The sequence below is a fragment of the Caretta caretta genome, chromosome 8, assembly GCF_965140235.1.
Source record: "Caretta caretta isolate rCarCar2 chromosome 8, rCarCar1.hap1, whole genome shotgun sequence".
Classification (NCBI taxonomy): Eukaryota; Metazoa; Chordata; order Testudines; family Cheloniidae; genus Caretta; species Caretta caretta.
This window is the reverse complement of record NC_134213.1, coordinates 61,833,330-61,845,568: the sequence shown is the minus strand read 5'-3', so window position 1 is coordinate 61,845,568 and position 12,239 is coordinate 61,833,330. Positions and strand designations below refer to the sequence as shown.

General features: G+C 38.6%; 1 protein-coding gene across 1 annotated transcript in view; it reads right to left on the bottom strand.

The window, feature by feature from the left end:
- Positions 1-12,239, bottom strand: part of CDC73 (cell division cycle 73) — a 174,339-nt gene that overhangs the window by 154,899 nt on the left and 7,201 nt on the right. The window contains exons 2-7 of the mRNA XM_048860401.2: positions 10,991-11,096; positions 7,381-7,450; positions 6,536-6,598; positions 6,394-6,446; positions 3,469-3,557; positions 194-410 (exon numbers count right to left, since the gene is read on the bottom strand). Of these exons, the coding sequence (XP_048716358.2) occupies positions 194-410; positions 3,469-3,557; positions 6,394-6,446; positions 6,536-6,598; positions 7,381-7,450; positions 10,991-11,096 (598 nt within the window). The remainder of the gene's footprint in view (positions 1-193; positions 411-3,468; positions 3,558-6,393; positions 6,447-6,535; positions 6,599-7,380; positions 7,451-10,990; positions 11,097-12,239) is intronic.

Here is a 12,239-nt window from a genome sequence, read left to right as displayed (position 1 = left end):
GGCAAAGAAAATTACAAAGATGAAAAGAAAATGAAATGGTTGTTATCTAAGTGTTATATTTGTAGTAATACATATTAATATTCTGTTCAACTTAAAAAAAACATAAGAAAGGTTTTTTCCTCAACTACTCAACAATACATTTAGCCTTTAAATGCTGGTTCCAAAAAAAAAAAAAAAATTGATAAAGTATTACCTTGCCTGTGCTTTGTAAAATAGTAGTTCTTGTCCTCCACACTCTCTCCCTGCTGACAATGTCTCTGGTTACATCTACCTCCGCATCAACAAAACTTCTTTGTTTAAGAGCAGTTATGTCATCATCCAAATCTGTCTTGATTGTGGATCTTTTCTTCGCCATGATTTTTGCTTTGATAGCAGCAATTTTTTCCACAGACATGGCTTCAGACAAGGATCTAAACAAGAATATCAGAGGAGGCTGAGTAAAGGCATAAATCAGTTACAAGTTTTGTGTTCTGAATTACATATGAACAATCAGCCTTGATTTCCTCCCAAACTACTAGAAGTTTACATCTGTGCCATACATCATAAGGTGGTCTCCATAGAGACATCAGCACTGCTACTTTGGCCAGTAGAGCCATTCCCTGAGAGATGACTTCCCACGTAATTTAAAAACACCACAAGAAAACTAATACAATATACAGGGGGGGGGGGGCAATGCTTATGAAATGTAGAGCCCTGGGACTAAAGGCTTCAGGTTACTGTATGGAATACACTTGTCCCTCTGTTACCAACAAATGAATATAGTTCAAGTTAGCTGTCTATTCAATCCTTGGCCACTGCTCGTGTTGGTAAAAAGAGCATAGTTTGGTACCAGCTATGGTAGTGGTTTTATTATGCTGACACTTTTCCACTAAGAAGTGGACCAACATTACCAATTCATTTCACCCACACAAAATAGTTAAGATGGCATTAAACTTTGTGACTATGAACCTGTGCTACATTTCAAAGAGTTCTTCTTGACCCAGTATTACCCCATCCTACATTTTTTTAAGTTGCACACGTGTTTATGTTTAAACGTGAACCAAATGAAACTCAGCTACCTGACAGCCTAACTCCAATTCAGATACTATCATTCTCAAGGTGAACTTCAGAATAAAATGAAAATTTTGAGTTAGGCAAAGAAGTCTGGGTAAGTCAATTTTCATTTTATTTTGTAATTCACACTGGAAAAAAAAGTGTATCTAATGAACATGTGATTGCAAAGCATTCTATTTATGACAGTAAGCTATGTAGAAAGGGATCTTTTTGTTTGTGTAGTTTGTTTTTTGTAGTAGCTTAACTAATTTAACAGGTATGCACACACTTTAATACCTTTAAATATTATGTCACTTGCATTTTAAAAGACAGTGACTTTTGTACTATTAAAAAAATTTAAAAAAGACATGAGATACAAAAAAAAAATAACGAATAATCCGCAACCCTCATTGCAGCATTGGCGAGTACTCCACAGAACACTAAAGGCAGTCTGTGAAGCCATCCGAACATCAGGAACACCACAACCCTCAGTGACCTGACTCCGTACAAAGAGTAGGTCACTACGTTTTTGAAGTTAGACAGACAGTGATTAAGAACTCTTATTGCAGTTAGCCTTCAATTGCACCTACGCAATTTATCAACCTTTATACCAACCTTCCTTTATCAACAAAAGGTATGTTTTATCCTGGATTTAGGTGTTATTTGTGGATTCTAGACCATCACTTCACCAGGCTCTGAAAGTTCTTTCAAAGCTAGTGGTTAAGACGAATGTACGAATAGTAACAAGTGAGGCCTCCTATCACACTGTCTGTACACTGTCTGTACACAGTCTGAAGAAATTTCACTTGATCGTGAAAAGATATTTGCTGAAGTCCTGTTCACTGTGGCATTCATAACAGTATCTGAGCTCCTCACAAACTAATTCATCCACCACATCCCCTTCAGATTTGGGAGTGTTATCCTCCATTTTACAGCTGGGGAACTGAGGCACAGAAGAGATTAAGTGACTTGCACAAGGTCACCCAAGAGGTCTGTGGCAGAGATAACTGAGTCCCAGTGCAGAGCCTTAATAAGACCACTTGTCTGTCCATTTGCATTTCTATATAAGCTGACATAGAATGTGTTTAGAGTACAACTCTGACATTCTCAATTACTGAATTCTTCAGGATGAAGGGACAGACAGAGAAGTGATATACCTTTTTGCTCCATGAACTGAGACTGCTCCAATTAGAGCTCTAGGCTTTTTTGAATAGTTGGTTCAAAGTATTTTAGGGGAAGGCGGGTATTTTTGTAACTTTTCAGAATGCTTTTCTTACTAAGAGCTCACCACTTCTAGAAACATTCTGCCTGGCTCTGAAGTGGACTGTTTGCTCTAGAACAGCTTGGGACCTTTTAAATTTTCTCACAGTTGAGAAGTGCTAGAATGAAGAGACATCTAAATGCTCTGTCCCTTCCCCCAAGTCTCTTGAGTTTTCTTATTCAATTACCATCTGACATATTCTCCAATGTCAAACCAAAGATGTTTGGAAATATAATAGAGTCCTTGCTCCATGCTTCAGCAATCTGCTCTATGGAACTAGGATGGGCCAAGGACAGAACTTGGAGCCATCCTGGGGTAATAATAAAAGGATAGGTCTAAGCAAGGAGAAAGAGGGTGGAGGGAAATGATGGGCAGTTATGCCCACGAAACCTAAGGCCTTTACATCAGCCAGGCTTTGTCATGGGTCCATCAGCTTCTCTGCCCAGCTTTGGGGAAATCCAATTTAAGGCTCCGAAGGATGTTCATCTGTCTCCCTACAGAATTTTGTAGAGGCACAAAGGAAAAGGAAACTGCTGAGCTATTTGAATCCTTAAGATGCTGATGACTTCTTGTGGCAATGAAACTGCACTGTCCTCCAGTTTTTCCATTATTCCTTCCTTCTCTGTATGTTTAGCAGAGCTTCATCTACACATATTATGGAAGAGCAATCCAATTTAGAGAGCTTATAGGAGACTCATCTGCCCCTCAGCTTGCTTCTTGCAAGGTTTTCCTCCTTCTAGAGGCAAAGTGGACACACAGATTCCTCAACAACTTTGGGTGTTGTTTTAAATGCAGGAGATAAAGGAAAGCTTCTGTTCTCTACAGTGTTTCTCATTTTATTAGCTCGTCTATATAATACTGTGGCAGAAACAGAAGGAAAAAGGAAAATACTAGTCAATGAGACAAACCAACAGTCTGATCACTTCTGGGTGCGGACTGATCAGTCACTGCTGTGAAGTTACCCCTCCAAAACAGGAGTCTGACCTCCAATCACATGAAGCTCTGCCACAGTCTGATGGCTGACATTTTTTCACAGACCGTTTTTCTGCAGAAATCCAGGGAACCCCTCAGTGGAGCTGCTGAACATACACTTGGGAACAGTTGAAATAACTGGTCTGCTTTACAATCCTTAAAACTAGCAACTACTACCCCAGGAGTGAAATAAGATTTCTTACCTGATCTGCTCTGTCTGCACAATACCTTCTTTATGCCCCTCCAACCGAGCTGCCAGCCGCTCCTTGTCAAGACGCACACACTCTTCATCCTAGTAGCAATAGCAATGTTTATATATAAAGCAGCTTCAGTACAATTTCTCTGCCCTCTCTGAAAGTGAGTAAGATTAAAAGCTGATTTCTGTGACGTTTTAGATGTTTAACTTTTTGTGACTAAAGAAATTTCTTGCCAATCTGGTATAGTTTTGTAGCCATGCTGCATGGATGGATTGCGGAGTGGCAGACTACTAAAAATTGACTCTTGAAAGAGCATTGAGTAGTTAAAAACTAAAGAAAGCTACAAGTCACCTCTTGAAAGAGACAGACAATTTAGAGAATGGCTTTTATGTTGGCTGCCAGAGCACATATTTCTTGAAATATGGAATTCCATCACCTCACTTCCCCTCCCAAACAAAAATTAAGTGATATTTAAAATCTGCACAGATATTTAAGTGATGTATTAGCATAGAGAAAGTCAAATTTAGTCTATATCTCGATGTAGATCCTCTCCAAATGGCACTCCCAAAACAAATTAAAAGTAATTAACTAGTGTTTAAAAAAAAAAAGCCAGATTCTCTTGCTTAACTGTGCTTAAGGCAGAAATGTAGTGGGAAGAGGCAGCAAAGGTGGACTTATGCCATCTTTTCAGCTTTTTGAACAGCTTCTCATGCCACTGCACCCAAGCACAAACCATGCTCCAATAAAATGTCTGTCTATTGAAAAACTGATGTGTTTGCAAAGACTAGCTCCTTCTGAGACGCAAATCCATAGTGACAGCTGTAAACTGATGTGGCAGCTCCCTGTTTTTTTACAAATAATTGCAAGGCATAAATGCTAATTGAAAAAGGGGCTCCCAGATGTTAGTGTGAATTAACGAGGTTGTACTGTATGCTCCCTATTAGAAGGTGAAGAACTGAAGTCAAACATCTGTGAAAAATGTTTACATACTGATGTGGGCCCCTTAGCAGAAGATGTTTATCCAAGAAAGCAACAACAGAAACACAGCAGAGAAACATTAACTTTAAAAAACAGGTACTTCTCTGCCCCGCCCCAGTTAATTTAAAATGTGTCTAACTGATTTTTCAAAAAGATTATTTGCATCCATCAAGTTGCACCCAACAAATTATTTGCAGTGACCACTAATCAGCACTGGTTAGCCTCAAATTAATTAGCTTTTAAGTATTTTGTTATTCAAAAGGCCAATAAGGGTTCATCAGCAGGGTCGGTAAATCGAGCAATCACACGAAACAGGTAGGCCACAGGAAAGAATGAGAACAGATAGGATCCATCTATAGTGCAAGAACCACTTTTCAGAGGACCTGGTTACAGATGGGTGATAGAGAGTGTCTCCTGAAGGTAAAAAACAGCTGCACAGACCAAGACTGCAGCATAGTTCCAGAATATACTTAAACCAGAGTTTAGTCTACACAAGCCGGAACTGTGTCCAGAGATTACTGGGTGCCCATACTGTGCTGCACGGGTCTTGGTCTGTCCAATCTTGTTTTAACTATATCACAACATGCCTGTGATGTAAACATAAAAAATGGGCAAAGTTGTGGCATTAGCACAGACAAGCCCTTAAAGTGAAGCTATGTTGTATGCTTTTCTACATACATCTGAAAATGGAACAAAAATTGGTAAAGAGACTGTTAGTAAGTCATATTACTGATATTAGTGCTGCTTTAATCACCCATCTAAGCAGCATCAGGCTAGCGAAGAGTGAAGAGGTGGAATAATTTGTAGTAGCTTCACTAATGGTGAGCAGATCTAATCCACTTTATCAGCAATGGAACCACCCCTCCTAAATCTTTTGAGGATGATTGTACTGTAAGACAAGTTACTTTCTGTGGTAAAATAACGGACAAAGCCATTACTTTTCCACAGCAAAATGGTAAAAATAAGTCATGGTTTTAGTTTAAAATAGGCCAAGTGACATTACAATATAGTAATTGTTTGCTATGGGAAATAATAATAAATATTTTTTTTATAAACTAGTAGGAATATTTAGTAATATTTAACTGGTAGTTTCAAACCACCTAAAAAGAAACCTATAATACACAGGACATATGTACAGCCAATTTCATAGAGGAATCTTAGCAACCAACTGACCAGGATGACACAAAACAGTAACTGAGGAAAAAACATATCAGATTGTGTCACAGAATCATGGTCTTGACTGTAAGTAATGCTAACCACCTCCTAATTGAATAAATAAATATATATAATATATTGCTTTGAAGATGCACTCGTGTAAGTACACCATTAAATGAACTACCAGGATATCGGGCCAGACTAATGGTAACAATGGGGGACTGTAGTTTCACATGTTACCAAGAGCACTGCAGTATCAGAACAGGTAAACCAAGTATGAGAAGGAGCCATTAACAAACACACCTAGAATAATGATAGGAAGACGTAAATTAAATGTCAAATGCTTTGGCCTTGAATGGGGAAGTAGGAGTAGCTACATGTTAAGAGGGTGAAATGTGCCTAGGTTTTGTTTTTTTTTCTTTCAGTAAATAGGATTTAGGTCCCAATCCTTCAGCCCTTATTCAAGCAACTAGGCTAACTTCCAAACATGTGATACAAAATATACATCCATGATCTATAAAGTTGCAGATTTCCCCTCTTATACTACAGACCACTTAAGTGTGTTAGAATTTAAAGCCATTAAAGTCAAACATCAAAGTTCAAAGGAGAGGCTGAAATTCCTGCTAAGTCTTGGTGCACAGTCTCCATTTAATTCACATAAACAACTCCCATTCACATTAATGGGAGAAATGTGTGAACCTACAGGAAAGGAAGTTTATCTAAATTACAATATCAGATAAAAAAATCTAGCTAGTCCCAGAAGAAACTCAGATGGATGACGTTAGTCATTTGCATTACCTCTATTCTTGGTTTCTTTGCTTCTGCTAATATTTCATCTGCTGCTCTTTTAACTAAAGGAAAAAAAAGGTAATTAAAAATGCAGGATTGTGGTGGGCTTTCATAAAATTCATGCCAACACTGCTTAGCAGTTAAATCATACCTTGAGTGGATCTCTGAAGACCAATTTCAAGTGGTGCACTTCTGTCTATACTTGATGACGTTGCTAAGATTCAAACACAAAATTTTATGTAAGTATTCAAACATGTGAGCACAGGAAGCAAACAGCACTGCAACAGTAACAAATATTTTGTAACCTGGAATCAAGAATCTCTGTAAATTCACTTACATTTGTAAGAGAAAATTAAACTAATAGCAAGTTTGAAATAAAAGCATGCTTATCATACATATCACAAAAAGCGAGTAGCCTCAAATTCCAATTTACTAAAAAATACTAAAAGAAAAACTACAGAGAAAATATTGAAAACAACACGCATTAGTATTTATCTACAGACATGCTAACATCTTCAAACACCTCTCTTCTCTGACTACTGGTAACCTAGATTTTAATGCTGGAAGACCATATAAATTGCTATGTTGCTAATGAATAACTGTTAGCATGTAATAGATCATATTTTAGCATACTTTGGGACTCATACTCTCAATTCTGGTATAGTACGTGTGCGGTGTTACTGAATAGGTCTTTGTCACACTCTAGAAAAAGGTAAATGCACATCCCTACCACACAGCAGCATTAACATCTGAAGAAGCTGTTGGCTCAGCTCAGTTTGTTTTATCATATAGCTACTAATGACACACAGAGATAGAGAAGTGAAATTTAGAACAAAGAGGTGGAAGAACACCTGTAAGCCCATTTGAACAGGCCTCATGTACTCCAACATATATACAGGTTCATATATCCACTCTGGTTTAATCTCCCCTCCCGACTGCAAAAGTGAAACAATAAAATACAGTATAGCTGTGCTAAAAAGGAAGAACTTCACTCACATGTTTCCCCATTTAGGTATGCAAGTAGATCTTTTCTGTCAGGTCTTCTTACCACAGGAATGTTTTCAGTCTGAAAAGAATTGAAGATTTTATTTTAGATAGACCACATCCAAAAACAGGATGACTCAGAACAAAACCCTAAATAATATGACATGTATAAAGTTTGTGGGGAAGCCATTTTCTTTATTTAGAAGTTGCTGTTCACAGATACAATTTATTTACAATATAATTTGTGTAAGATCTGTTAGAAATGGAGAGCTGGAGAATCCTCAACAACTTTACCCACAGTGCTTAGTAACTACACAACCACATGCAAGCTGCTTTTGTGAAAACCTGTTGTTGGCAACACATGACAAAACAGAACCACTAAGTGTCATATCTTTTTTCTTTTAAATTGTTCACAAGAATGATCTTATTTTTCATAAGTTTTTTTTTTACAGTAAATCTGTTGAGTATTTGAGTATAACATTAAGCATTTGCACATAAAGCAGTGCTTCATCAGGAAATGAATTATTTCATAAAATGAACCAAGTGAGGAAGGCTTTTCTCTTAGCACTTGCCACAGTTCCTGCATGGTTACACAGTAAACCATAAGATAAAATAGGAAGACGAGAAAGGGCTATTAAGCTTTATCTCCAGCCTACCCAAACACTTTCAACAACATATTAAAAAATACAGCTAGCTCCACTTAAATGCATAACAGTAAGTGTGACACCAGTGTACTGTCCAGGTCAGCAGCCAACAGCTTGCAATTACCTTTCAAGCATCCAGGAACGTACTAGGTACGTTACAAAATAAATATTAGGTAGCTGCTCAACATTGCTGGATGCATAATTTATTTACGCTGCATTCAAAATTCAAGGTGCACATGCTATTCTCAACTTAATTACTTCTGATCTATCAACGGCAAGATTGGGCATAGCATTTAACATCTTGGCTCATTTCTGGGGTCATCTATGCCACCTCAAGTAAAATTCTGGTCGACAGATTTAATTCTAAATCTGCTAGAATCTCAGACTAACCTATTATTTTAGGCACCTGAGCATTTTGTTCCAATTTACATCACAGCAAATAGCTACTATTTGGATTTGGGTGTAATCCTTTTGCATGCAGTATGTCGACGTAGTCTTATGATTATGTACTTAAGCAGAGCGTAGAATAAACTAAGTTACCTTCAAGTAAAGTCTACTAGATGGAAATACTCTGCAGGTAAGCAAATGTTTAGCCTAAAAATCTTTAAAGTATCCCTTTCAGTTTAGTTGGTTTGTCACAAACATAGGCTATCTGAAAAAAACACATTTAAGTTATAGCTAATCAAGAACACATATCTGATCCTACATTTTTGCAGGGTCAGCCTTTCCCATTTTCATTTCAAGTTACAAAACACCATTTATATTTTTCCTACTAAATCAACTCCAGGTTACAGTTAAGCTGTTAAAAATAAAACCTTAAAGATGCTGTAAGTAAAAGACTGATCTTCAAAGGAGCAAAAGAAAGATGGCGGCTATTAATGTACAAATGTTAGTGCTAATCTGGTTCTTTAGATGTATTAAATAGGAATTTTCTGAAAAGATAACACCATATGTAACCAAAAGCCCATGTTTTGATAGCTTTCAATACCCGGGTTTAAATCAGGGGTGGGCAAACCTTTTGGCCAGAGGGCAACATCTGGGTGGGGAAACTGAATGCAGGGCCATGAATATATGGCTGGGGAATGGGAGTTGGGGTGCAGGAAGGAGTGCAGTGTGCAGGAAGGGGCTCAGGGCAAGGGGTTGGGGCGCTGAGTGCGGGAGGGGGCTTAAGGCTGGGGTGCAGGAGGGGTTTAGGGTGCGGGCTCCAGCCCAGCACCACTTATCTGGAGTGGCTTCGGGGTGGCAGTGGCACGCAGCAAGGCTAAGGCAGGCAGGCGGTCTGCCCGTCCCGGCCCCGCACCGCTCCTGGAAGCGGCCAGCACCACATCCCTGCGGCCCCTGGGGGAGGAGGGGCAGAGGGCTCCACATGCTGCTCTTGCCTGCGGTACCTCCCCCAAAGCACCCACTCGCCGCGATTCCCCATTCCTGGCCAATAGGAGCTGCGGGGGGTGATGCCTGCAGGTGAGGGCAGTGCGTGGAGCCCTCTTCCCCCACAGGGGCCAGAGGGATGTGGTGCCAGCCACTTCCGGAAGCGGTGCAGGGCCCGCGGGCACTAGTTTGCCCACCCTGGTTTAATCTATCACTAAGCACATAGCAGTGATGCTATGCTTCAACTGAGACACAGATTAATGAACTAATAAAACACTCATCTTTCTGCTTAGTTTTGCCACTGACTTAAGAAAAAATAAAGCTTTTTAAAATATGTTCAAATATACCAAATAACTCCTAGCTGCAAGACTAAGAACGTCAAAAAAAATCCTGTTTTCAAACTTACAAACAAGTAGTAATAGATTTTACATTTAACTCCCTCTTCTCACCTGAGTTCAGAATAGGAGAAGGATGTGTGCACTCAGTTGCCATAACCAGCTCTGCTTCTGATTAACATGCTATCCTTTAGTATTATGCCTACTTTTCCACATGATTTTGTAATCTCTTCTTTAAAACAATGTCAAAGTCCACATTAAGTCCGGTACTCAGTGTGTTAGGCATTATAATTACCGTGAACAGTGACTCAATTTCATTCTCCTCATTCAATAAAAAAATTAAGAGCAGGTGTCAATGATTTTAGACACACAAGATGGGTGTGGTGTTGGTGAAAGAGACAAGCTTTTGAGCTTCACAGAGATATTCTTCAGGTCAAAGATTTTAGTCAATTTCAGTACTTCAGACTAACAGATGCTAACAGCATACAAAACAGCATACATATTGTACTAACTTGGATCAATCTTAATGCTTATGAAGTATTCAAGAAAGAAGGTACAGGTCACAAAGTGATTTAATTGTACTGTCAATATTGAAGTATTAAAATACTAAGTCCACAAGGCGACAGCCTTTTTCAGCAATGGTGATGATGCTGAAACATATTCTATGCTCTTTTACTAGTCCTGTATTGTTTTCCCTCATGCTACCCCAATCTCAGTCAGCAAGTGGTTTTTACGAGGGGCGGAGGGGGGGACTTCAGAAAGCATGTGTGAACAGGCTATAAACAACTTACCTCATCACTGTTGAAAAAGTATATAGAGCATCAAGGGAAGAACTAAGAGTACTAAAACTGTTCTGCACAAGACTGGAGTAGACATTTGTCAGAAAATGGTGGAGATGTTTCAATATAAAAATGCAGATGGTTTTGATTTTTTGGAAGAGAGGAGACTATTACTGAACAGTCGTCTGTACCTAAAATTACAGCCTGGCTGTACCAATCAAGTAACAATTCCAGTTAGGTGAGGAGTGAAAATAATGCAAGTCACTAAAAACTGCACTTATTGTTTTTACTGTTGTTCATGATTAAAACTATGCCATACCATGTTGTTAGCCAAATAACTATCAAGAAACAGCTGAGTATTTGTAAGTATGTTAGTTAATGTCACAGTTACTGTTCTCATTTCCTGAAAATACTAACATGAACACAAAAATTATTAGCTCTCAAGCATGCACCCTCCAACATTATTAAGGAACAAAGTTCCATGTGATCTACTTACCGCAGCACGCCGGACGTAAACAGGATGTGAAAGGTGCACATTATTCAGCAGGAACAAGATAGAGTCCAAAGTGTAGTATTCCCTGGGCTGGCCCTCTTTCCCTGTCCTGTAACATCAAGGAACAGATTTTACTTAGAACCATATTTCCTCACACATATACTCCTCATTAATCTCATTTGATATATCAAGCTATTTTTTTAAAAAGATTGAAAAGCCAGTGATCACATTTGTCAGCATGAGTACAATAGATATTTTATCAATCACTACTCACATATTTACAGCCTCTACATGGAATGGATTCAAAACTCCAAAAGTGTCTGGAGTAATTAGATGTAAGAGAAGAGGCCAACTAATAAAAGTATATAGATGTCAAAAATTTTAACTATAAGATTAACATTTGTTTTTCTTTTAAAAAGTTTTGGAAGACAAACCACTACTTCATTTTTATTCCCCTAATTTTCAAAAGAGCTGCAATAACCTATTCAGACCCTTGGGGATGGGGGAGAGGGGCTGAGCTTTTCAACATCCATTGGGAAATAATTCGAAGTGTTCTCCAGATGACTTGCTCTGGAGATAGACATGTAAAATCTCTACTGTAAAATCTATGTTAGTGAAGAGCTCAGAAACTTCACAAACCGAGTGTATCCTAAAAATCTGAGGTGCAAGAGAGTCTGGATACAAGCAAAATTTTATTAAGGGATCCTCATAAGGAACATGATAGGAAGTTATTCAGAAGATAAATCTATTTCCTTCATACTGGTTTACAAATTTATACTGGACTCCCAGATTGCTGGCATAAACACAGCTGCAAAAAGCATATTAGGAGTTCAGCCTGATCTTCAAAGTAACATCTCTTCTGCACAAGCATAAACCACTTCTCCAGCATATCTAAAAAAACCCTAAATAGCTTTTCCTGTGCCTTGTGACCAACTATCAACCATGTAGGTAGCACCTAGGGCTTGAAAACTGCACCCCAGAAGCAGCACACTTACTAAGAGAAGATGGGGGCATAAGACATCTGCAGAATTTTACCCTATTGAGCCTTTATGCTTTAAAGAGTACCTACCAAATATGAACCAAGTATAAATCAATGTAGTGATGTGGTCCCAATATTCCAGACACCTCTGCCTCTACAGGTACTATAACTGTTGCTTTACTAACCAACAGTAGAGTGAAAATAACCAGACTGGTCAGTTTCAATGATACTTTCCAGAACCACAGATCAGCAGCCAACCTATCAAGAATCATA